We start from the raw sequence: 27,465 nt of genomic DNA, 5'->3' as shown, positions 1-27,465 counted from the left end.
ACAAAAAATACGCTGCACCACAGTATGGTATAGGGCATAAAATGGTCACAGCCGATTACTAGATATATTAGTCCAAATGTTTTGAATGATACATTGACATTGAAGAAATATGTAGTCTTTTAATGTCCTGGATAACTATTTTGCCCCAACGTGCCTAAAGTCCACAATGTTTATAGACCACTGTAATTTATGAGCGGTCCTCCTCCTCCTAAAAGAAATACCAACCATGTATGCCTAGGGAATTAGTGTACCATCAACGGTGGTATTGCTAAACAAAAAACAAGCATTTAATCTAAAAGTTTCTACACAAATGTTCACGCACACACCTAAGCATACATCACTCATACGTTACGTTTAATTTTTGGACTTTGGCTAGTGAATCTCCCCCTTGGTGGCGGCTACTTGGTAAACAAAACAAGGTGCTACCTCAAATTGGAGTAATGTAATATTGCACCTATGTCACGGAAACACACACATACATTCGTATGTGTAAGAATATGTTACCACGTATCTGTGTGTGTTTTTGTTGCCAGCGGAAATTGCATGTGTTTTTCTAAATTTTCATCAACTTCCTTTCCTGTTTTGTACTATATTTTTGTAAGAAACTTATTTTGTTCACATTTTAGCATTGAAAACCCGTAAACAACGATAACTAGCAACAATCAAGTGCAACAAATACACACACCCATACACGAGGGAATACATGTAGAGATGGAGTCCGAAGCTTACACACCAATATTAGTTGTGTTTTAATTTTGTATAGCTTGTTTTCAGCGATGTAGTTTCGTTTGGTTGTTTTTGTTGTTGTTGCTGATGCACCTGTAGGGAAATTCGCAGAAAAAACACATACATTTACACAGGTATACTCACCTAAATATCCATTTGAACAGCGTTGTACACGGCGGTTATGGTTGTAAGTATTGAAATTCATTACCACAGAATTAGGGAGAATTTTAAGGACTGTTCTGTGTTATACCGTAGCGGAAAAGGCGAATCAAATCAAATGTTTGGTAATTTTATTTGAAAATCCACGCAAAGAATAACGATGGTCCCTCTAAAAATTTTGTTTAAAAATCCAATCCTAGAACACTGATGGCCCCTCTACAAAATTTTGTGTGTATATGTGATGCTGAAGAAGTATAAATACAAGCTTCTAGAGGTCTTGAACAGCGTCCCCCAAGAATTTCCATCAATGTACAGCATCCGGCAAAAAGGGGCACACGTGCCCTTGATGAGAATAACGAGAGAACAACCATCATTCAGTCTTCCTTCAGAAGTCAATGGAGAAGGTTCTGCTGTCGCTTGATTCGATGATTTTTAATTTTAGCAATGCATTAACGCACACGCTGTCCGTTCAGAGAGCGAGAGAAAGACGTATGCGTGAGACCGCAAACCAGGAGGAGGCATTGTGACTCACAAGAGAGCCCATGTGCTCTAAGTGAGCGTAAATTTGTTATCGCTCACAGCCTGTGTAGATGCTAACACGTTGTGAACAACAACTAATTTACGCTCATTAAGAGCACAAGAGAGACCCAAAAATGTTCTCTGCCTCACTCTGCCGCATACAATACGTTTGTATTAGTGCCGATACCTGTTTTAGTATGTGTGTTTGTATGAGTGAAAAACAACAACCACATCTTGCTTATTGTTTGTTTTTATTCACTTACACTGTAAGTGAGAGAGAGAAGCAAATGCAAAAACAACTCAGAGGGCACCCTTACTATACTGTCTTTCCAAAGAGGCTCGTCCCTGGTCTAGAGGTTCCCGTTTATACCTTTAGACCTCTCTCTCTAGATCATGGAGATTTCTTCTGTCGTGCCTGGGTGGGGGAAGCCTGCCAATTAAACCGTGACAGGGATGCTCAATGCGATAACACCCAAACAGGTACTGCATCCACAACATTCTGTTGTGTTGATGCACCGGCAAAACCTTTGTCTCCTCATAAAGATGGTCCGCTGGTGTCATGAGGAGGTAACCTGTTGCAGTCTTCAGGTCGGAATTATGACAAGTTCGAATATTCTTCCACTGCATAGCGCTAACATTCCACGCTGGCGACGCATAGCTTAACGCAGACCGGCCTATTGCTTTGCAAGAGGTCAACAAAGTTTAGCCACTTAAAGACCATGTTCCTGATCTTATCGCAAATAGCTGTGGCTTGTGCGGACGACTTAAACATGGTATCGAAATCTACATCCAATATTTTTGGGTAGTTAGAGGTCGGAGACAGTACACCATCGACCAATATGTTCAGTGAGGGCCTCATTACGCCGTCCATGTGGTGCACTGTGTGCCAGTGGATTTAGTGGCGGATATTTTTATATTCCTCAGATGGAACAACTGCATTAGGTCAGCTATGTTAGGTATTCAACCTATCACATATGTCAAGACGACAAATTGTGATGCTATCTCCTCGGCTGGGAGAGCACTTCTTATACGGCATAACACACCCCTCTTCATCCTATTATTCTGGGGGTGCTCTATAAACTGCAGGTTAAAATAACATGCGCACCTTTTTGGGTTAGTTACTGTCACGCCGTTGAAAGTAACAACCGTTCTATAATTTTTCTTTCCTGGATTCGAGAGTGATTTAACCGTTGTCCACAAGTTACATAATCCTGTATCACAATGTTACATTGCTTCAGATGGTCTAGCCACTTTTTCTGCTTATTTTCGCCTACTAGCTTGTTAACTTTAAGAATAAGTTCTCCAAATATTGAGTTTTCAAGATTCGTACGACGAAGTTCATCACGCTATTTGAAAGTCCCGTCGCCTCGGCTGGGAAATTTTGGTCTGATTTCAGGTATTCGACAAGTAGGTATGTTGCGAGCGACTGCTGCAGTGACTATATCCCGATAAGTTCTTTAAGCTACCCGAGAATCTAAGGGAATAGGCAGCTTTCTGAAATAGTGATTGATAAATTCTCTGAACCCCTTGCCTATCGACTTTGCCATTGTTTCAGAAAAGTTCTGCGTTCAGAGGTAATGAAGTTGCCAGGATACATCATTTATCAGACCTGGTGCCACTATGGTGATAGCTGGTGATCTGTGGCAATCTCCTCTTATCATCGTAGGAGCGTCTTCATTTACCGTGCAACACGTGGAGCTATCAATTTGCTCGGCCAGTGCTGTACCTCTCTGGATATTACCTAGCCTGGGGCTGGATTCTTGTTCTATAAAAATTTTAAATGAAAAATATTTCCTTTATATTTTTTTCATTTGACAGTTTTCTCCTTTATAAAAGTTTTCATTTCACATTTTCATAGAAACAGAATTGAGCCCCTGGAATGCCAAAACTCATGATGGGTATTGAAGTCCCCTAGCACCAGACAGTAATTGCTCTATAAAAGCACAACATTATAGGACATATAACGCAGGGTAAGCTATTCATCGGCGGTATGTACACAATAAGCAGCTCTACTTCGGCAGTACCACACTTTACTGCTACCCCCATACATTCCATGTATGAGCCAAACTCAAGCGTGATAGGTATCTACTGAACAGACTGGTGTATTAGGAAGGCAAGTCCTCATCCTCCGCGATTTGAGCGATATTTCCGCAAAATGATGTAACCATCCCAATGTTGCAAGCTACAGGTGACGGTGAGCTTTATCCGGGATGGAATATATTGCCGCTCCCATGGTGAAAAAATACACGAACACAAACACATAATTGTTGAGGTGACGTCCCCTGGTCGACAATTTCTCCGAGTCAATCCAGTGTATAGAACAGGCTGCCGGGAGATTGATTAAAGCAGGTTTGGGCCGTTGCTTGACATCTTATGAGTTAATACAATACTCTAGGATTTTTATGTCTCCCTCTGTGGCAGCCAAATTATCAGAATCATTGGGTGCTTGTGGTTCATCAATAATTTCATTAGACTAAAATATGTTTTTGACTATCGTTTGGTTTATACCCAAACTAATCTTATGACTCCAGCATCGAAAGTCACGTGCATGCTTTTTCCGAAAATAATTGTTGAGTGCAATGCAATAAATCACTCTAGAATTCTATTCGCCACTCAGTATTTATCTTTAATTGGTTAGTGGTGGATATTCGCAGCTCAAATGTAACGAATGGTATGACCACAACAGTGACAGTCGTAAACAATACATCACAATGAATCTCAAGTAATAAGGAATCATCTCTTGCAGATCTCTGATACATGACATACCGCTACATTACAATACAATTTTCATTAAAAATTTTAAAGTTTTAATGATAGGAATACAACTGATAGTGGCAAACAATGAACACACGAATGTCAAGCAATGATTAAGGAATCAAAAATAAGAGAGAATTACTTCTTGCGGATCTCTGTTACGTGGCATAACGCTACATTAGAACAAGAATGTCATATTGAACTCTTGAAGTCGCGGCACGTGTTAGCTCAACGCATTTAAAGACCGTTTCCCAGGTGACATCACGGGGAGGTCAGTGTCCAAATGAGTTGAAAGGGACCAAGATACGTTACTGACTTTGTCATATTAAAGCCGGTCTGGATTGTTGCTTGATACAAAATATAAAACTGTTGGATTTGTATGTCTCGCTCCTTGTCAGCCAAATCATCAGAAGCATTGGGTGCTTATGGTACATCCTTTAAGAGTTTCAATCAATAATTTCAGTTGATTAAAATGTATTTTCGGCAAACGTTGGGTATAAAATCTAATTACTCCTACATCGAAAGTCACATTTGTGATTGATTTTTGAAAATAATTGTTGAGTGCAATGCGACAAATCAAACGAGTGGTGCAGAAGCATCCTTCACTCTAGAAAGTTATACGGTACGTAGTATTTATCGTTACTTGGTTAGTGGTGGGTATTCGCAGCTCAAATGCAATGAATGGTATGACTACAACAGTAACAAACAATGCATCACAATGAATCTCAAATAATAAGGAATCATCTCTTGCAGATCTCTGTTACAGGCATTACAATAACATTTTCATATTAAAAATTTAAAGTTCGAATGATAGGAATATACCCGATAGTGACAAACAATGAATACCAGAATCAAATGTAAAATACACTCAGTTCTTGCAAATCTCTGTTACGTGGCCTAACGATACACTAGAACAGGAATTTCATATTGAAGCCATGAACGCGCCGCACATATTAGCTCACAGCATTTATAGGCAATTTCCCAGATTACATCACCGGAAAGTCAGTGTCCACTTGTTGGTTGTAAAAACTAATGTCTGCAATATCGAAAGTCACGTGCGTGCTTTTTTCCCAAAATAATTCTTGAGTACAATGCAACAAATCAAACGAGTAGTGCTGAAGCATTCTTCACTCTAGAATAGTATTCGCTACTTAGTAGTTGGTGCTAATTGATTAGGAGTGGGTATTCACACCGCAAATGCAACGAATAGTGGGAATACGACCTAGAATGGCAAGTAATTAATACACACACACATATACAGTAAAAGAGAATCAGATCTTGCAGATCTCTGTCATATCGCAACATTACAATTACATTCACATACTGAACCAAGAATATAAAAATCCTGAAAATTCTGTGATATGAAAACAACGGTTACAGTGGCAAGCAATGAATACACGAATATAGGCTACAAGAGAATCGGTTCATGCAGATTTCTGCTAAGTGACATGCCAACACATTGTAATAATATGCTCATATTGAATTAGTTGTCAAAAGATTCTAAAAATACTAATCCAATTGACAGTAGCAAACAATGAATACATTAATGTCAAGCAATGAATATACGAATACATTATAATAATATTCTCACATTGAATTAATTGTCTATAGATTCTAAAAATATGAAAATAATTAACAGTGGCAAGCAATGAATATAGAGTAAAAGAGAATCGTCTCTTGCAGATCTCTGCTACGTGGCATGCCGCCACATTATAATAATATTCTCATATTGAATTATTTGTTTATAGATTTTAAAAATACGAATACAATTGGCAGTGGCAAGCAATGAACACATGAATAAAGATTAAGAGAGAATCGTCTCTTGCAGGTCTCTGCTACGTGGCATCCCGCCAAATTTTAGCAAAATGCTCATATTGAATTAATTGTCTAAAGATCTTAAAAATACAAATACAATTGACAGTGGTAAACAATGAATACACGAATTTCAAGCAATGATTACCGAATATAGAGCAAATGAGAATCGACTCATGCAGATCTCTGCTACAAAGCATGCCGCCACGTTATAATAATTTTCTCATATTGAATTATTTGTCTATGGATTTAAGAAAATACGAATACAATTGACTGTGGCAAGAAATGAATACACGAATATAGAGTAAAAGAGAAACGGCTAATGCAGATCTCTGCTAGACGGCATGCCGCCACATTAAAATAAAATATTCTCATACTGAATTAATTGTTTATAGATTTTAAATATACGAATACAATTGGCAGTGGCAAGCAGTGAATACACGAATATCAGGCAATGAACACATGAATAAAGATTTAGAGAAAATCGTCTCTTGCAGATCTCTGCTACGTAGCATGCCGCCACATTTTAGTAAAATGCTCATATTGAATTAATTATCTAAACATCTTAAAAATACAAATACAATTGACAGTGGTAAACAATGAATACACGAATTTCAAGCAATGATTACCGATTATAGAGCAAATGAGAATCGGCTCATGCAGATCTCTGCTACAAAGCATGCCGCCACGTTATAATAATTTTCTCATATTGAATTATTTGTCTATGGATTAAAAAAAAAAAAATACAATTGACAGTGGCAAGCAATGAGTACACGAATATAGAGTAAAAGAGAATCGTCTAATGCAGATCTCTGCTAGATGGCATGCCGCCACATTAAAATAAAATGTTCTCATACTGAATTAATTGTTTATAGATTTTAAAAATACGACTACAATTGACAGTGGCACACAATGAATACACGATTATCAGGCAATGGACACATGAATAAAGATTAAGAGAGAATCGTATCTTGCAAGTCTCTGCTACGTGGCATCCCGCCACATTATAATAATATTCTCATATTGAATTAATTGTTTGTAGATTTTAATAATACGAATACAATTGGCAGTGAATGCACGAATATCAGGCAATGAACACATGAATAAAGATTAAGAGAGAATCGTCTCTTGCAGGTCTCTGCTACGTGGCATACCGCAACATTTTAGCAAACTTCTCATATTGAATTGTCTAAAGATCTTAAAACACAAATACAATTGACAGTGGTAAATAATGAATACAGGTATTTCAAGCAATGGTTACACGAATATAGAGTAAAAGAGAATCGGCTAATGCAGATCTCTGTTACATGGCATGCCGCCACATTATAATAATATTCTCATATTTAATTAATTATCTATGGATTTCAAAAATACGAATACAATTGACAGTGGAAAGCAATGAATATACGAATATAGAGTAAAAGAGAATCGGCTCATGCAGATCTCTGCTACATGGCATGTCGCCACATTAACATAAAATATTCTCATACTGAATTAATTGTTTATAGATTTTAAAAATACGAATACAATTGACAGTGGCAAACAATGAATACACGAATATCGAGCAGTCAATACAAGACTATAGAGTAAAATAGGATGGGTTCATGCAGATCTCTGCTACGTGGCACACCAGCACATTACAATAACATCTAATGAATCTATTATCCAAAAATTCTAAAATATATTAAAATATGTTTCTCTCTCTCTTATTTCTCATTACAGTGAAATCTTGATGTTGATCGGGAATAGTCCTTAAAGTCCTTAACCAATATACCCTTAAGTATGGTATTAACACACAATGAGTTTGGCAAACTTAATATAAACTAAATGGACTTTTCGAAAAAAAAAACAAAACAACAAAAAAAAATTACATCAACAACCTGCTGTGAATTAATGCTAACAAAAAAAGAAGTGGTAAAAACAATCCAGTGAACACAACATGAAAATAACAACAACAGCAACAACATAAAAGTGAAATGCGAAATATAAAAATTGCAATAACAGAATAGAAGCAAAACATTTAAAGTAACATCAAAAGCAAGTGGTGCCTGTGCGCGCGTAAGAGGTGGCACGTGATGCTTGCGAGCATTTACACATTAGAAATTGTTGCGATGAAAGAGTGAAAGAGAAAGAAAGAAGGAGAGGATCAAGCGATAAAAAACGGCGTTTGATTTTTTGGTGAAGGTGGTGGTGTGTGCAGGACCTTCGCTCCCCGCCCCACCCAAAACTCATACACACCTCAAGAACCCAATGGATACTTACGCCAGCTACTACTGCTGCTTCTCGTGGTCGGGCAATAAAATTCTATAAGTGAAAAAAACAAAATAGTGTAGTAAAAAAGCAACAACATAAAAACAAATAAGTATTACAACAAAAGACAACATTTACAAGAAACAACACAACAACAACAAGGACGCATAACAAAAAAAAAAACAACAAATCCCAACACTAATAGCCCAACATTTGGCTACATTTAAATGTGCTGAGCATGAGCAAGCAAACAAGGAGCAACAGAGTACCTTGTTAATGGTAACTTACGACGGAGAAGAAGAAGCAGACCACCAAAAAAAAACATACAACAAAAACCATCGTAAAAACAAAAATAACAAAAAAGTAAACATTGTTTTTTAATAGCACAAAACAAGCATACCTTCCAACTCCTCCTGCCATCCCTCCCTCCCTAATGTTGGAGGTAAAAGAATTGTTATAATCCAAAATTGAAACGTTGCACCCCAACGTCATCATCATCATCCTCGTCACAATTGTTGACCCAGTGCAATTTTACCTCGCGGCGCGTATTGTTGCATTTTCGTCTTCGTCGTCTTCATTCCCGTCGTCGTAGTCGTTCATCAACATGGCCGTCAGTAATATCGTGTGTGAATGGTTAAGAGCCCTCGGTTTGGGCCAATATGCCGAAAGTTTTCTCGACAATGGTTATGATGATTTGGAAATCTGCAAACAGGTCGGTGATCCCGATTTAGATGCCATCGGTGTTGAAAATCCGGCACATCGCCATAAGCTACTAAAAAGTATACGACAGTTACGCGAAAAAGGTGCCGCCTCAGTGTATTTTATGTTAAACGATCCGAACTCATTGTCGGGTAGTGCGGAAATATTGTGTGTAACACCACCACCAAATGATTTGGATATTGTCATCAGAGAACAGCTGGAAACGGATGGTGTGAGGCTGACAGCTCATCCATATTCGACACCGGTAAGTTGAGACAACAATTTGTGGTCTGTTTCTCTAAGACAATTCGAAACCAAATTCGTTTGAATTACTGTGGAAAATGTATCTTTGATTGGTAGTAATTCGAATGCATTTGATTTCAAATTGTCTTAGTGAAACCGCCACTTATTTCTATTCTATTTGTTTCGTTTCGAATTCCTTTACCGCGTAAAGGGGATTTGAGGCTTTTTCACAATTCCCCTGATACTCCGAAAAGAAAAAAAATAAGTTAAGAAAAATAGCAACACATGTACAGATTTTTTACTTTCCCTGGACATATGGAAGAATATATTAGCTCAACTTTTTCCTGCCATACATCTGTCCATAGTTGATTTACCCAAAGAAACACACACACAATTTATTCTATAATTTTATTATCCACAAGGGGGAGGGTTTGGAAAGGCAAATATGTCTCAAATCCACACGTTTCTTCATACACCTTCTATCAACACCACCATCTTTCATTCATTCATCCAACCAGCTTGCCAATTTGTGTTTTTTTGCCTGGCTCAGTTTTTCGTTGAAATTCAATGCCACCACTACCACCACCACCACCTCACATCGCTCATTTCCCATCTCTGGAGACTTATTTATTATTTAGCTGTCATTTCTTTTGTTGTTTGATTTTGTCTGTCTCTGCCGCCAACACATAGTTTCATTGAACCCTTCCTTCGTTATATCCTTCCAATTGAATAAAGGCATAAACTAAGTGAATTCTATTATTTTCTTTGCTAAAGTTATGACCAAAAACTCGACCACAATCTAAAACTTCTATGGAAATCTAAATATATCACACACACATGCATATTTATCACAACAAATATCTCAGCGTTTTTGTTTCGTTTCTGTGAATTCTCCAAAGGCCAACAATTTAATTTGATGATTGTCACCAAATTTGTGGCTAATAAGAATGACAGTCATTTGTCGTCAAAACACCAGACAACCGAGCGAAAAAGTGTTCATAACTTTTTGTTTGGGGGACAAAAGAAATAAGACTTGAATATTTTATCAATTTTGCACCTTAAATATGTATGCGGGAAATTCCAAAATTTCTATATTTTCCATATACTCAAATAAGGTAATTTTAGCCTTGGAGGTGGGACAAATCGTATAAGTTAATATCACCGGACAATCCAAAAGAGAAATTGGCGTTTTGAACAGTTGCGTCGGAAGGTAACTTAAATAGGGTGGTAGTCAGGTGGAGGCTCAGGGTACCCTTTAAAAGGAAATAAAAAGTCGTCAACAAGAAGAGCGAACGCTTATTTCATAGAATATCTAAAGATCTTCATTCATAAGACCCACAAATGTCTCATAGAAGACGGGTCTTGCCATAGAAGACCTAAATGTCTTTCACGGAAAAAGGCAGGAACAAAGTTCCTTCTTAAGAAAACCACAAAAAAGGCCAGAATGTATATTCAAAGAATATCATAATATCCTACCATACAGAACTTTCGGTAGAGGTCCCAAAGTTCTTAGGGCAGAAGTTTCAAAGTTCTTTAAAAGTTAACCACATCGTAAGGGCTACTAAAAGAACACTAAAAAGCTGCAGATTGAAGGACCAAAAGTCTTTGCATAGAAGGCTCAAATGTCTACCCATATATAATTGTTCCACAAACATCCCAGACGGGACAAGCGAGACTTCTCTCATATCAATGAGTGCTCCCCGATTCATATTAGCTCAATGATATGGGACCTACTGTTTATTGCCGAGTCCGAACGGCGTGTCTTAAGACACCACTTGTAGAGAAAATTTTAATAGCTGAAATACTCAGGAAATGTCGCCACCATTATTGAGGGGTATTTTGCCACCGTAGACATTTTTGATGTTGCTTGGCCGGGGAATCGAAACCACGACCTTAGCGTGCAAAGCGGGTGTGCATACCATTGCACCACGGTGGCAACCAAATGTCTGCCCATAGATGATAAAAATGTCTTCTCATGAATGATCAAAGATCTTTTTAATGAACACTCAATAGTTTTCCATAGAGAGCACCACGGTCTTCTCTTAATGGACCCCAAGCCTTATTTAAATTAAAGTCTTCTCGAAAAAATCTCAACGAAGAAGCAATTTGGATTTAGAGAAGACCTTAAAGCCTTTTATAGCAGACCCAAATGTCTTACACAATAAGACCGAAAGGTATTCTCAAGAAGGTCCAAAGGAAGTATTTAAAAACCCCACGGACCCCTTTCCGGGAAAGCCAAAATGTCTTCTCATAGAATACATCTTTCCACAGATGAACTTAAAGTGTAACCAATAAATCATTGAATACCCAAAGGTCTTCTTATAAATGATCGAAGATACTCTCATTGAACACCCAAAAGATCAGCCCATATATGTCGGAAATTTACTCTCATACAAGGCCAAAGCCCAAAGGGGTTTCTCTTAAAAAATCTCAATAGCGTTCTCATCGAAGTCTGTAATATATTTCATGGAGAGTTAGCATTTCATTGAAACAAAAGTCTTTCTTGGATGAACAAAATAATAGATGACTGTCGCCGAGTAAAAAATAGGACACGCAAATGTTGAAACACTTTATTAAGGACTATAATTCAGAACAATGAAAATATTTGACAACAGTGACCTTAAAGGAGACACGGATATCATTTCAAAGAAACCCGAAAATACTTTCATGGATGATTTGAAAGTTCTTTTATTGGAGACCCTTAAAGTAGAAATTGTTTTATTCCCGTTACGATTTTTTTCAAATAAAACGCGGATTTTCTAGATCAGCGTCAGGCACCATACTTTTTTATTGCATACTTTACGGGGTGTCATTGTGTGACTGCATGCTTTTTCAATGGATTGAATTGTGTGTGTGGAGAGAGCAGCGTTAAATGAGCGCACGTGGGCGCTCTCTCGCCTGCCGCTGTTCAAGATGCTTAATTGACTTTACATCAGGTATCGGCACCAATACAAACGCATTGTTTGCGGCCTCACGCATACGACTCTCTCTCACTCTCTCCACAAACAGCGTGTGCGTTAATGCATTGCTAAAATTAAAAATCATTGAAACAAGCGATAACAGAACCTTCATCATTGACTTCTGAACGAAGACTGAGTGGTGGTTGATCTGTTGTTATTCTCATCAAGGGCACGTGTGCCCCTTTTTGGCGGATGCTGCTTTACATCACTGATTCGTACATGAGTTTACTAAGCACACACACCATGACTCTACAACTCTTTCTGTCACTTGCTATTCTCCCGTACCCTCCAAACATTTTCTATCGCTTGCTTAACGCAAAAGTCACTGAAAACGGATTGTTGTGTCTACTGCGACAGTCGCATTTGTTTCCGAAAAGACAAAAATGACTAAAGAAACTGTTCCACTTATGCGGTCCAAACTCTATTTTCGCTTCCGTCACTGTTGTATGTTTCTTATGCGATTCAGTTGGAGTGTCGGAAGCGGGGCACTTTGAGTGTGCATTAGGTACTCATGCAGGTACCGTTTACGAAACTTTCAGTTGTGACGGAACCGACAGTATTTGTAAAAGGCTATTTTGTTTTTTTATTGTTTATTCAAACATATTATTATTCATTTGAATTTAATGTTAATGCGGTTATAAAAGATGCATTTTATTATAAAATTGATCAAAAGGAAACAATTTTTATAATACAATGCACCTTTAATAACCGCATTAACATTGAATTCAATTGAATAATAATACGTTTGATTTACTTTTTTATAAAAGTTGTTAATATACAATAAAGAATCTAAACAGCTTTATTTTCATTTAAATTTTTGAATCAAGTTTGTACCGATTGCTAACAGAACGTCACAAGAACTGAAGAAATCACGTCAATCAATTTATTCTACTTATTTTCTTTCATTACAATTCGCTTAACTGTTTGCAAGATAAATTGTTTTTGTAATGCTGCCACTATTATTTTGAAAACATTACTCCCTATAATAGAGAGTAGTATCAATACTCCAGACTTTAAGCATTTGTTTTTGTACAACATAAAGTGTCGCTTTTTATAATACTGTAAGTCGCGCAGTTGTGACCACATACGGATAAAAAAGCGATAGCAACATATTTGTTCTTGTAAATAGACAACATTCGCGTTTTTAACAGAATGCGGGCATTTTACGGAGACGCATTTACTGAGAGAAGATATATTTACTTCCAAATGTTTGGAGGGTATTTATACTCGCTCGATGTTGTATAGACTATTCTAGAATCCTCAATCTAGAATGTTCTACAATGTTCAAACGAAATACAACCACTACCTGCGAAATTTGCAAACGAACGGACCAATGTAAACAACAAATAGAGCAGAGGTAATAAGTACGAGAGGGTATAATGCAGGTATCGGCACCAATACAAACGCATTGTTTGTGGCCTCACGCATACGACTCTCTCCACAAACAGCGTGTGCCTTAATGCATTGCTAAAATTAAAAATAATTGAAACAAGCGACAAAAGAACCTTCTCCGTTGACTTCTGAATGAAGACTGAGTGGAGGTTGTTCTGTTCTTATTCTCATCAAGGGCACGTGTGCCCCTTTTTGCCGGATGCTGGTATAAGGAGTAATAATGAATGACTTCACAATGTAGAAGCTAACACTAAATGATCAAAAAAATAATAATAGAACAAAAACAATAGGAACTTAAACATGAATAATTGTAAGTGACATTCTATACAGTAGTAGTTTTTGTTGTAATATTGATTCAAAGTCTTAAATTACATTGTGAACACAAATTTTGGACAAGACGACCACGAAAACGAAATCGGTTAGTAAGAGCCGTACCTAAAATTTTCTGAGTGACATTTTTGCAGAACATTTCGAAACTGAAAAAGTCATCTTGTGATACTTTTATAGCGACCATTAAAATAAAGGATTAAAAGGACATTGAAGGAAGCGAGTACGAAAATAATCCTCATTCGATTTGACTGAAGACATGTCATCTCAAAAACAAGTAAGAAAAGCGTTAAGTTCGGTCGGGCCGAACTTTTTATACCCTCCACCACAAATTTCAGCCATTTCGGTGGATTAATGTGGCCACAACCTTCAAAATACCGAAATTTGGAAGGTACCGTTCTATGGGGGCTATATGATGGCGTGGACCTATACCTACAAATTTCTGGGGGAAAGTTTTATACGCCTAAAGAAGACTAAATACCAAATTTCAGCCACCTCGGTGTGATAATGAGGCTAAAACGTTCAAAATATCGAACATCGGGAGATATTGTATTATGGGGGCTATATCAACACGTGGACCTATATAAACATTTTATGGTAGAAATGTTTCTTAGCCTCTGGAAATACAAAATACAAAGTTACAACCGATTCTTTGGTCAAATGGGTCTAATACATTCAAAATATATTAAAATGACGCGTACTTTATAAGGGGCCTTATATGGGGGCTATACCAAAACGTGGACCTATATAACCCAACTTTGGAAGGAATGTTTTCTGGCCTCTGAAGACACAAAATACCAAATTACAACCTATTCTGTGGTCAAATGGGTCTAATACATTCAAAATATATTAAAATGACGCGTACTTTATATGGGGCCTTATATGGGGGCTATACCAAAACGTGGACCTATATAACCCAACTTTGGTAGGAATATTTTTTGGCCTCTGGAGACACAAAGTACCAAATTACAACCAATTCGGTGGTAAAATGGGCCAAATATCTTAAAAATTCCTTAAAACGACGACGCGTCACGCGTCATTTTGTATGGGGGCTATACGAAAGCGTGGACCTACATAGCCCGCTTTCAATACCAAAAGTCCTACGTAAATATAACATATTTTCCCAAAATTTCATCAACCTACGTCAATCCGTTCGGACGCTAGAGTGATTTCCACAGACGGACAGACGGACAGACGGACAGACGGACGGACATGGCTATATCGATGTAGAATTGCACGCTGATCAAGAATATATATACTTTGTGGGGTCTACAATGATTATTTCGAGTAGTTACAAACGTAGTGACAAACTTAATATACCCCCATCCTATGGTGGAGGGTATAATAATATAAAGCAACAGTTAACAAAGATATAGCGCTACTTTCAGATGCCTTACAGGGTCTTCAGCAGAAACTTCATCACGCCATAACTCGGAAGTTCGACTCACGGCGGATCTGTCCTTCGGGATTCTTAATATACTCACCAAGGGTTTTCATCCCCAAGAGGAATTTTTCGTGTCCCAGACTTTCACCTCCATTTTGTTGCAAAGTGTTATAGAAGACCTTTCATTGAAGAGCCTAAAAGTATTTTAGAAAAGACCCATACGGGTGTTCATAGGAAGCAAAAATCTATTCATTCTCATAGTAAACCCAGAAATCTTCTATTGGAGATCCGTCATTATTATGTAAAAGGTCAAAATGTGTTTCAAGATGGTCTAAGATCGAGTGGACCTTCATAGTGTGCCAAAAAGTCGAATATAGAACACCCAAAAAGGGAGTTTATAGCATGCGAACAGCTGTTATCATAATATATCTAGAGTTCGGCATATAGAAGCCCAGAAAAGTTCCACTTTAACACTCAAAGTCTTTTCATAGAAAACCCAAAAATCTTCTTAAGGTTAGTATACCTTCTTGGTATAAAAGACATTCTAGAGACAAATGTCTTTTCGTGGGTTACACACAGATCTTCTCAAAGCAGAAGAAAGCCAATATGTTTGGAGGTAAGGGGAGTTCTTATAGCAGATCCCATAAAGTCTTCCCTATCTTTGGATAGAAGACCACATTGTGTTTTCATAGAAATCCAACGCTTTTCATGGAATGTCCAAAGGTATTTCTACAGAAGACTACAAGACCTTGTCTTAGAGAAGGCAAACTTATGCCTATATAGAAGACCAAAAGTCTTCTCATAGAAAACCTTTCGAGAAAGTTCCAAAGGTTTTCACTTATAGAACAAACACATTTGGTTTAGATAATCTTGTTTATTGAGCCGATCGATCTTTTTCATTCCGTTCAGCAGAAGGGACCAGTTGGCCTATTCTGTAACTTTTAACAACTGTCGATATTGTTTAAATTTCTTTTGTTTTTGTAACAACAATAAAACAAACAATGAAATTTTTGTAAAATAAACAATGAGTAAAGTTGTTAAAAAGTTACAGAATAGGCCCCCAGGTTGTTCATTTGGTTCATGGTTCCATTTCGTTCAAAATTACTTCAATCTATCATCTTCTTGTGAATGTCATTCATAATTTTTCTTCTTCATATTATTATTAAAAACACTCCCATGAAATACACCCGTTCATGAATTTACCAATGGAATAATTTTAACAAGAAAAAAAAAAATAAATTAACGAAATACTTTCATCGATAATTGTTCTACTTTTCTGGCATTTCTTATTTTTCAAAGTAAAAGGGAAATCAGGACTGTGAAAACGAAAGAAAAATGACCTGATAAAACGATATTCACTCGTTCAACCTAATATACTAATATATAACCTAATATATAAGAACAATATAAACGAATGGGCTCGATATTGTTCCGTTTGTTCATTTCACGAAATCGTTTCTTTGAACTAGTTTGTTCATGAACGACACATTAGCTCTTCTTACAAAATATCCAAGCATCTTTGCACAAGACAACCAAATGCCTTGTCAAAGAGAACCTAATGTTTGTTTATAGAAAACCCAAAGAAGATCTTTCTACAGATGTTATTAAGTTATTTTCTTATAGAACTCAAAAGCCCTTAAATCAAAATTCTTTTGCATAAAACTCCATTAGGTCTCTCCATTGAAGAGTGCTGAAGATAGTACAAAAGGCTGGAAGATGCAAATTTGGCTTATTTGAGATCGTTTTTTAACGCAAGAGAGATATTGAGTGAAAACTGAAGTAAAATGCCTGGAATTTTAAAAATTTTTCAATCGATACAGGTTTCATAATTCCTTTCTACACTGACGGAACTATATAAACTCGTTCAATTTAATAAAATAGAATGGCTTTTGAATGACAGGAATTAAATGGACGAGATAAAAGAAATATATAAACGAATGAGCTCAAAATGGATCCGTTTGTTCATTACTCGGAACCGTTCCTTTGAACTAGTTCGTTCATGAACGACACAAATGATCTTCTTACTGAATATCCAAGCGTTTTGGCACAAGAGAACCAAATGTCTTGTCAAAGAAATCCCAAGGATTTTTCTAAATGACACAAAGAAGATCTTTCTACGGAAACCTCAAGATCTTTCCTTTTAGACCACAAAAGTCTTGCCGTGGAAAATCAAAAATCCTATTTATAGAATTCCATTAAATTTCTTAAGATAGTTCCACAGGCTACGCATAGAAGATCCAAATTTGGCTTATGTGAAAACCAAAAAGGGTTTTTTTGTAGAAGGTGTGAGAGTATCTTCTAAAAGAAAGATATGGTTCCGTTTGTTCATTTCACAGAATCGTTTATTTGAACTAGTTTGTTCATGAACGTCACATAAGGCTATATTGCTGAATATTCTAGCGTCTTTGCATAAGAGAACCAAATGCCTTTTCAATGAAAAAAACATTTTTTTTATAGAAGATCCAAAGAAGATGTTTCTAAAGAAGACCTCGAAGTCTTTTCTAATAGAACGCAAATGTCTTCCCTTGAAAAATAAAAAAATCTCCAAATTTTGCTTATGTGAGATCCGAAACGCTTTTCTGTAGAAGTTTTCAAGGGTTCAAAAAAAAAAAAAAAAGAACACCACAATTTCTTCTCATAGAACACTCAAAGAACTCCTTTTCCCCGATACTTCCCTCGTGCACTACATGTTACTATAGTTTACAGGATAGGAATGAAGGATTAATTCCTCTCTACGATTACAGCAAAACTATTCTGGTCGTACTATGGCTTTCTTGGTATTCGTGTTGTAACCTCTCTCACTTCTGTTAGTGTTTGCGAAATCCAAGGTCCTGATTCTCAAAGTATACACACAAAGAAGAAAAATTGTTGAAGAAAACATATTCTGAAGGAAGAATTGGGTATAGTAAATATAAACAAGTAAAAAAGTATCAGTCGGCTTTGCCGACAGAGATATACCCTCAGCCTATGTGAATTAAAACCTTCATCTAGGGTCAGATCGAATGTATTTATGGTATTTTCATTATTTTGTGGGCTTTCTACGACATTTGGATTAGGATTAAAGTTCAAAAGTGTTGCAGAGGAGGTACTTAAAGGAATGGACCGACATAGTCCATTATGGAAGTGGATCTTATTTTGGGATATATCGCCCACTAGTCATTTCAGTGGTTCATCGTATAACGTATGGGCCATTATGCCAGGAAGCATGGACTTGTCCACGGAAAACATATGGACTTGTCTAGGGCAACAACGAACAGCATCGGCATACATTTCCAAAGGATCTTCTAACAGACCTTAAACTGCATTTAAACACAAATATTAAACTTTTGTGGAAGAGGTTCCCTAATTTACCTCCATTTTAGAAGTTAATCTAAATTCGGACAAAATATTAGGAGATCCAAAGTTTGGACAAAATTGTTCAAGAGATATTGTGCATACCATTTAAGTGAAATTTTTAATTATTCGGGGGAACTACCGGAAGTTGTGGGCCGGTATTGCTCATCTTCGAACTGAAAGTATGACAAAATATCAGGAAGTTCGAGAGTTATCGTGCTCTCCAGCCACTACATATGGTGCCATAGGGGTTTTTACAACTATCGGGCTGTTTTCTCAAGAAGTATGGACTTGCCCCTGAAAAAACTTTTACCGTCGTAATTGAGACAGCGAATGCAAGTTGCTTCAAAAAAATGAAAGCGATTCGAGAGCAGGTCTTAAAGTGAACTTATCCGTAATTTTGTGTGAAAGGTACCCGAAGGAGTGGACAAACATAATCCATATTCGAACCTGATCTATATCTGGTAGACATATTAGGATGTGTAAAGCATGGACTAAATCGGTCACTCCCTTAAAGAGTTATCGTGCGAACAATTTTTCCGAGCATTTTTGAACTTTTGTGGGGGAGGTACCTGAAGGAGTGGACCGATATGGCTTATGATGGAACTTAAACTATGTTTGGACAACATATTACGAAGGCCAAATTTTGGACCAAATGGGTTGATCCGTTCGAGAGTTGTCTTTCGCTCCAACCACTACACACGGTGTCATAGGGTTTTTTTGCATCTTTCAGGCTATTTTCTCAGGAAGTATGGACATGCCCATAATGAGACATGTACCGTCGTTAGCGGGGCAGTGAATACAAGTTGCTACAACAAAAATCAAAGAGATTCGAGAACAGGTCCTAAACTGAACTTTTCCGAAATTGTGTGTGGGAGGTACCCGAAGGAGTGGACCGATTGAGTCCATACTAGAACCTCATATAAGTCTGGTAGAAATTTCACGATGTGCAAAGTATGGACCTAATCGGTTACTCCCTTCAAGAGTTATAGTGCGCACAAATTTTCCGACCATTTCCGAACTTTTGTGGGGGGTGTACCGGAAGAAGTGAACCGATATAACCCATCTTCGAACTTAAATTAAGTTTGGACAAAATATTACGAAACGCAAATTTTGGACCAAATCGGTTCATCCGTTCGAAAGTTGTCGTGCGCACCGGCCGGCCAGACAGACAGACGGACGGACATTGCTAAATCGACTCCAAATTGTCTGAAACACATTTCGTCCAAACATACTTGGGGTCTAAAACCATTAATTCGGTGAGACACATTTTGCCCGTATGAAAGTGTATATACCCTCGTTAGCATAAATGCTGAGGGTATAAACATACACATTGTTGTGAAAACCATATATTTATGGTCATTATAATATATTTATATGGTTGCTACAACAATATAAATTTATTAAGCTAGGAATCTAATCTTGCGTTTCAATAACTACTGTGAAATATTTTTGAAGCAAACATATTCTGAGACCAGAATAGGGTATTGCAAATGTGTGAACATATATATTGTTGCATCAACCATATATTTTGTGTCAAACATTATAATTATACAATATATATGGTTGCTGCAACAATATATATGTTTACATATATACAATACTCTATTCTGCTCTCAGAAAATGTTTGCTTCAACAATTTTATTTGAGATGCAAGAGTGGGTTCGTAGCTTGATGGTCGGGTACAAGATTTTATCGTTATTTTGGGTGTGTTACCGTGTTACCTAATTATATCCTAATTCAAAGGTGGCCAAGCGCAATTTAATCCTTTAATTTTCTTCAATAATTTGGGTAGTTTTACAAACAGTTTTGATCATCATTATCGCCTTGGATAATTTTAACCAAAAATAGTTTATCATTGGGTGCCACAGTTGTACAATGGTACGCGCAACCGATTCCCAGGTCATACATCATCACCATAAAATGTTTTAAAGTGGCAAAATTTCCCATCAGCTTTATGTAAGTGGCATTTCCTGAGAGTTTCAGTTACGAAAAACTTCTTTTCAAGTGGTCTCTTAAGGCAAGTTTTTCGCACTCGGCGATATACTGTAGGTCCCTTATCATTATGCTAATATGAATCGGGGTGAACTCATTGGTATAGTTGGTATAAAAGTAGTGTCACACTCCTTTTGGTATTCTTCTATTCTTCTTTGACATGAGAAAACTCCCACCCAGGATGTTCGTCGGAAATTGTTTTTAGTTGGTTCTTTTACGTTTTTAATGGAGTTGGAAACATTTAACTTCAATATGCCGTATCTAATTCAAATCCGTATAACAATAAGCTCACAATTATATTTGCCAATGTGACTACCTTCGACAATTACTTAAGGAAGTATTCAAATACAAACATTTAAACCCTTCTAGAATTGCGTCTTGTATTCAAAATGTTTTCAAAACATACGTTTTAAAATACCCGTAACACAGCTGGTAGCGGATATAACAATTTAAACATATTACGAATGAAGAAAAGAGCGAGCGGGTCTCGACATAACAAAGGTGATTTTGACTGGTTGGTTGACTGGCTGACTATGTCAAAAGGGATTAGGTTATAAAAAGCCGATAAAACTGCTTAGAAAAATCATAGTGAGTGAAGAAAAATTTTCACGCTAACGAACCCCAGCGAAAGGTAAGGCAGTATAATCCAACAATGTAAAAGAAAATGAACATAACAACCCCTTTTTTCATTTGCCTTGCTTTTCATTGGAAGAACATATCAAAACACAATTGTACATTTTTGATATAATCCCCGAAATGTTGTTATTTCAGGTTTCTCCTTTTGAAATTTGTTTTCTAATCCCTCAGTGGGTTTAATTTCATTTCATTTGATTGGAGTTTATCAAGTGTACAATCAGCAACAAAAAAAGGGGAGTTCGGAAAGCCTTGCTGGCTGACTCTAATGAAAAATGATGGCAATTTGAAATGGTGTAAATAAGCGAAAATTCCAAGCATAATGGCCCAATAACATCCAAAACAAATGCCATGCAATGCCAAAGAACACCCTCTCTGTGCATTACCATCATCCCCCTGAATGCAGCCAACCAACCTGTAGTCATCAACTCTCATTCAAAGTGCCACTAATGAAATGTTTCCTCTACCTTATAAAACTCCATCCACTCCACTCCCAGGTTCAATTAATTACTTTTAGTTCCAAACACCAAAAATTTATAATGAAATGAAAAATTCGGTAACGCTATTGACAAATTTTCTGTTCAATGTTCAATTTTAAAATGCAGGCGTAATACGGCCAGGGATGAAGGTTGGAGGCGGTGGCGGAGGTACTTAAATGATAAAATGCCATCAGCTGGATAATAAAACACCAAAACTGTTTCATTTTCCTGTTCTGATTAGAACACTGAACATTGGCTGACTGATTGACGCTCTCTTATTAACGGACACAAAACTTAATTGTCATTTATTGCTGCTGCTATTGTTGTTGTTGTCGAGGTAATATGTATTTGTCTGTCTATCACCGTTTTGAGAGTGCATCAATTTATCAATACAACACATGCTTTCTAAACTAACCAACCAACCAACCACTTGCTATCCTCAGCCAAAGGACACACAAAAGGACGTGACGTTTTAATGATAACAACTTCAATATCCAAGTATTTTCAAACAAAATTAAAATTGCCACTGCCACTGCCACTGTCGAGGGTTAGGTAAGGTTCTAGAGTAGGGGAAGGAGGCCAGTTGTTGGACATTAAAAAACTATAAATGAACATTTATGAACTTTTTGATGCATCCATTTATTCAACTATCTATCTGTAGATAGCTAGGCACCATCACCCTCAACCACCCGCCACTATGGCAAATTAAAAAGGTAATTTTCAGTGCTTGATGACAGTGGCTCAAATCATAAAATTGTTTCTCATTTTAATTTTATAGAAAATATTTAATGACTAGTCAGGCATATTTCTTTTGCAAATGCTGTAATTTGGATTTAGCTGCCAAGCGTTTAAGTGCAAATTAGATTTTTCTGCAAATAACTGGAAAGGTTTGCATTTGCTTCTGTTTCTATTACAAATAGTGGCACATCCGCCTTGCACGCAGAAGGTCGTGGCTTCGATTTCCCGGCTGGGCAACATACAATTTTTAACGGTGGCAAAATACCCCTCAGTAATGTTGGTGACATTTCCTGAGTATTTAAGCCATGTAAAACTTCTCGACAAGTGGTGTCTTAAGACACGCCGTTCGGACTCGGCAATAAGCAGTCATTGAGCTAATATGAATCGGGGTGCACTCATTGATATGAGAGAAGTCTCCCTTGTCCCGCCTGGGATGTTTGTGGAACAATTATTATTATTACAAAAAACTCATTATTTCGTTCTCACAGAGATTAAGAAACTCCTCGAGATACAACAACAAATACTCAATCTGAGAGCCTTGTTTAAGAGATACCACTTCCTTTTCATAGAAGACCAAACTGTGTTAGCCCAAAGGCCTTCTTTACTGATAGAGGGGCAAAAGGATTCTTATAGAAGATACCAGAAGGTTTTCTTACTGAATATCCAAGCGTCTTTGCATAGGAGACCCAAATGTCTTGTCAAAGAAAACCCCAAATATTTTAACAGCAGAGCTAAAAGTTTTTCCAGAAGACCTCCAGGTTTTTTCTTGGAGTATGCAAAGGTGTTCATTAGGGTTAGTCATTTTTTTTAGATTCAAAATCTGTGGAAATAGCATATAGGGCAGGCAAAAACAAGCAGAATTGCGTTTTTACTTTTTCGAAATTGTAAAAAAACCTTCCGCACAAAATGCAATTACTTTAGCTAAAAACAAACTTTTTTAGTTAACTTTTTTTTAAATTTTTAAATTTGAGAAATTTTTTTCTGCAATAGTTGTTCTTGCAAATAATTTTTTTTAGTTGGTTTTAGTGCATCGATTTCAAATATGCAAAAAAAAACGATATAAATTATGTATTATGACATTACTTCTTTATTGTCAAACTTTTATTAGAGCAACTCGTTTAAAATTTTTAAAACTGGGAAATGAAACCGAGTTGCAAATTTTAAAATCGATGTAGCTTAAAAACTAAATGACAGATTTTTGATCAAATTGCATATTTGAAATCGATGCACTAAAACCAACTAAAAAAAATTATTTGCAAGAACAACTATTGCAGAAAAAAATTTCTCAAATTTAAAAATTTAAAAAAAAGTAAACTAAAAAAGTTTGTTTTTAGCTAAAGTAATTGCATTTTGTGCGGAAGGTTTTTTTACAATTTCGAAAAAGTAAAAACGCAATTCTGCTTATTTTTGCCTGCCCTATATGCTATTTCCACAGATTTTTGATATTCGAAAAAAAATGAAAAAATGACTAACCCTAGTGTTCATACAGAAAAAAAAAATCCTCAAAAGGTCCATTACGACAAATTACTATGCATTTAACTAGCGAAGACACAAACCACCCTGGCCGAGACCCAAACCACTCCGTTAACACGTGTGCTAACAGCGCGTTAGCAGAGTACTGTTAACGTCAACAGAGCTAATCAAAAATGGTTTTCTTTGTAAAACTATCCTTTTTAGGTCATTTAAGGAAAATTCTGCCAGTACAACGTTGGTACCATTGGAAAGCTTATCGAGAAAGCTATCCCCTGAGCTAATAAAATCTTTAAAAATATTGTACGATATCACGATATTTACCGTTTTTTTGGAATGACCCTGCAATAAGGATACGTACATTGACCAAATCTCTTTTAAGGAAAATTCGCCAGGACAACATGGGTACCATTGTTATATAATGTCCACTCTGGCCGAGACACAACCCGCTCTGTAAGGGCTTTTGCTAGCAACGCGTTAAGACAGCTCTGTTAACGTTAACAGAGATATTTAAAAATTATTTTCTTTGTAAAAATATCCTTTTTAGGTCCTTTAAGGAAAATTCTGCCAGGACAACGCGGATACCATTGGAAAGCTTATCGAGACCACTATTTCCTGAGCTAATAAAATCTTTAAAACATATTGTTTGTTGTGACGATATTTACAGTTTTTGGGAATGGCCCTGCAATAAGGATACTTATTTTGAACGCAGATCCTTTAAGAAAAATTCTTTATTTGTTCAGTAGACACCTTTTTTAATAAGCCTTTCAATGACACCCATATTTTCCTGGCAGAATTTTCCTCTATGGTCAAAATAAATATCCTTATTGCAGGGTCATTCCCAAAAACGGTAAATATCGCTACATCGGCCAATATGTTTTAAAATTTTATTTGCTCAGTAGACTCCGTTTTCAATAAGCTGTACAATGATGCCCATTTTCCTTAAAGGACCTAAAAAGAATATTTTTTACAAAGAAAACCATTTTTGAATACCTCTGTTAACGTTAACAGTGTACTGCTAACAAAAGCGTTAGCAGAGCGGCTTGTGTCTCGGCTAGAGTGGTTTGTATTTTCGCTAGTTAAATACGAATTTATCTTAATGGACATATCTTCAAAGAAGATTTCTCAAGACAGGTCCAAAAGTTTCTCATACCAGAAACAATTTTGGCTTGTGTAAATTCCAAAATGTTTTTCAATTTGTTTAAATTGATTCGACCGAAGCTCGATATCGAAGCTGCTTCTGTAGAAGATGCTTACCAATACCTTCTAACATTAGAATTCAAAGTATTCCCAAAAACCACAGCCGTGGGATTAACGGTAAACTGAGTACTTTGAGTCTTCAATGAGGAGATATTAATCCTCATTGAAGACTCAAAGTACTCTGTTTACCGTTAATCCCACGGCTGCGGGTTCTCTCGTACCGGATTGACCCGGAACCACACAACATTGGTGTTCAGGCCAGCGGCAGTCACTTCAGTTTACACATGTTTGTATTGGTATCGTTTTTCGGTGTTGGGAACAGCATATCCCGGAATGCATGCTCCGGATTCTTTTGGTCCCTGCCGGGACGGAGGAAAACTAAGACCAGTTTATATGGGCTTGGTTTGTCACGTCCATTCGGTGAGATGAAGTCGATGTTGGGAGTGGGTGCATCTCAGGGTTTGTTCTGGAGACGCCCAAGCGAGGGGCCACTACAGGGACTATGTTGCAGCATGCTGCGTGAAAACAGCCCCAAGTGAGTCATCGTCATCTGATCTTGCGACTCTGCCAAAGTCCCCCAACAGCAGCCGCACACGAAGCAGTTGTTGTTCCAATCCCTGAAATGTATCATTTTTGCGTTTAATTTAATTTCAATGGACTCCGAGGTAAGTTCGAAGATATAGTGGATTTCTTGAGTCGAAAGAATACTATTGTGGTGGCGGTGCAGGAAGTCAAGCACAACTTACATCATTATGATGGTTACAACTTACAGCGTTCTGATGCTTACATCGTACTGAGGAAGAATCGCACCAGAAGCTGAGGTGGGGGGATTAGCTTTCATATTGCACGAATATGTCTCTAATAACCCGCACATGGAATGTTTGGGGTTAGCATTCAGGTGTGGAACTGTTGAGCTAGAGTTGCTGAATATAGCCCGCCGATAAATAGCTGTACTCCTGGTAATAAGCCTATCATTAGCCTACTTGTGCAAGGCCATAACCGTCTGGTCTTGGGGGACTTTAATGAACATCATTGGTTGTGGCTTTCGTTTCTTGGAAACGACCCAAGGGGTATAGTGCTGGCTGAGCAGATTGATAGTTTTACGTTTTGCACAGTTAAAGAGGACGCCCCTACCAGAATTAACGGAGAGTTTAGACATGACCATCGTGTCATCTGATGTGACACATGACGTCACCTGGCAACCCGTCGTTTCTCTTGGATCAGACCATCTCTCCATAATTGTCTCCATCAGCAGACCGCCCGATTTCATCACCTCTGAACGCCGCACTTTCACCAATCATGGGAAAGCTAATTGACGGAGTTTCAGAGAGTTCACTAATCACCGCTTCAGAGATCTGCCTAACCCTTCAGATGTTCGGGAGGCAAAAAGACGTTCCAAGCGGAAGAAGTGGTTGATTCATCTGAAAAGTTCCAACATTGAAGCGGGAATAAGTGAATTGTTGGCAATCAAACGCCTTTGATACTGTCAAGCATTTATGTGTGTGTGAAGGAAAAAAAATAGATTTTAACTAGCGGAGACAAAAACCACATTAGTGGTATAACAGTTGTATAACAGAAATTTAAAAAATTCGTCCGACGATGAAATGCCAACCAGGGTCGGCTATCAGAAACTGCTGAGACCCAAAAGATTCATTGTAGAATTAAAAAAAAAAAAATGGACCGATGATGAATTGCCTTCATATATGAGTATAGGCCTATTGAGGGGTCCCCTAGGCGAAATCTGTGGGGGTAGGAATATATGGCGTATGCAGGTAACTTGAGCATTGGCTTGGCTATCAGAATATGTTGATATCCAATGGATTCATTTGTAGAAAGTTAAACAAAATCGACCAATGATGAAATGCCTTCATATATGGAATGGACCTATTGAGGGGCCATCTAGGCAAAATCTGTGGGGATAGGAATTTTTGGCGTATGCAGCTAACTAGAGCATTGGCTTGGCTATCAGACGATGCTGATAACCAATGGATTCATTGTAGAAAGTTAAACAAAATCGACCGATGATGAAATGCCTTTATATATGGGATGGGCCTATTGAGGGGCCTCTTTGGCGAAATCTGTAGGGGGTTGGAATTTTTGGCGTATGCAGCTAACTAGAGCATTGGCTTGGCTATCAGACTATGCTGATATCCAATGGATTCATTGTAGAAAGTTAAACAAAATCGAGCGATGATGAAATGCCTTCATATATGGGATGGACCTATTAAGGGGCCTCCTGGGCGAAATCTGTGGGGGGGGGGGGTAGGAATTTTTGGCATATGCAGCTAACTAGAGCATTGGCTTGGCTATCAGACGATGCTGATATCCAATGGATTCATTGTAGAAAGTTAAACAGAATCGACCGATGATGAAATGCCTTCATATATGGAAT

The 27,465-nt window shown here is 37.3% G+C and overlaps 1 protein-coding gene across 1 annotated transcript in view; it reads left to right on the top strand.

Moving 5' to 3' along the window:
* The window catches only part of SKIP (Shal K[+] channel interacting protein), a 427,069-nt gene that overhangs the window by 80,345 nt on the left and 319,259 nt on the right, over positions 1–27,465 (top strand). The window contains exon 3 of the mRNA XM_073961480.1: positions 7,693–9,184. Coding sequence (XP_073817581.1) covers positions 8,825–9,184 — 360 coding nt within the window. The 5' untranslated portion in view covers positions 7,693–8,824. The remainder of the gene's footprint in view (positions 1–7,692; positions 9,185–27,465) is intronic.

This window comes from Musca autumnalis, unplaced genomic scaffold (genome assembly GCF_047663935.1).
Source record: "Musca autumnalis isolate F117 unplaced genomic scaffold, ASM4766393v1 scaffold_1, whole genome shotgun sequence".
NCBI lineage: Eukaryota > Metazoa > Arthropoda > Insecta > Diptera > Muscidae > Musca > Musca autumnalis.
Note: the sequence above shows the minus strand (reverse complement) of the source record. Positions and strands in the feature narration are given on the sequence as shown.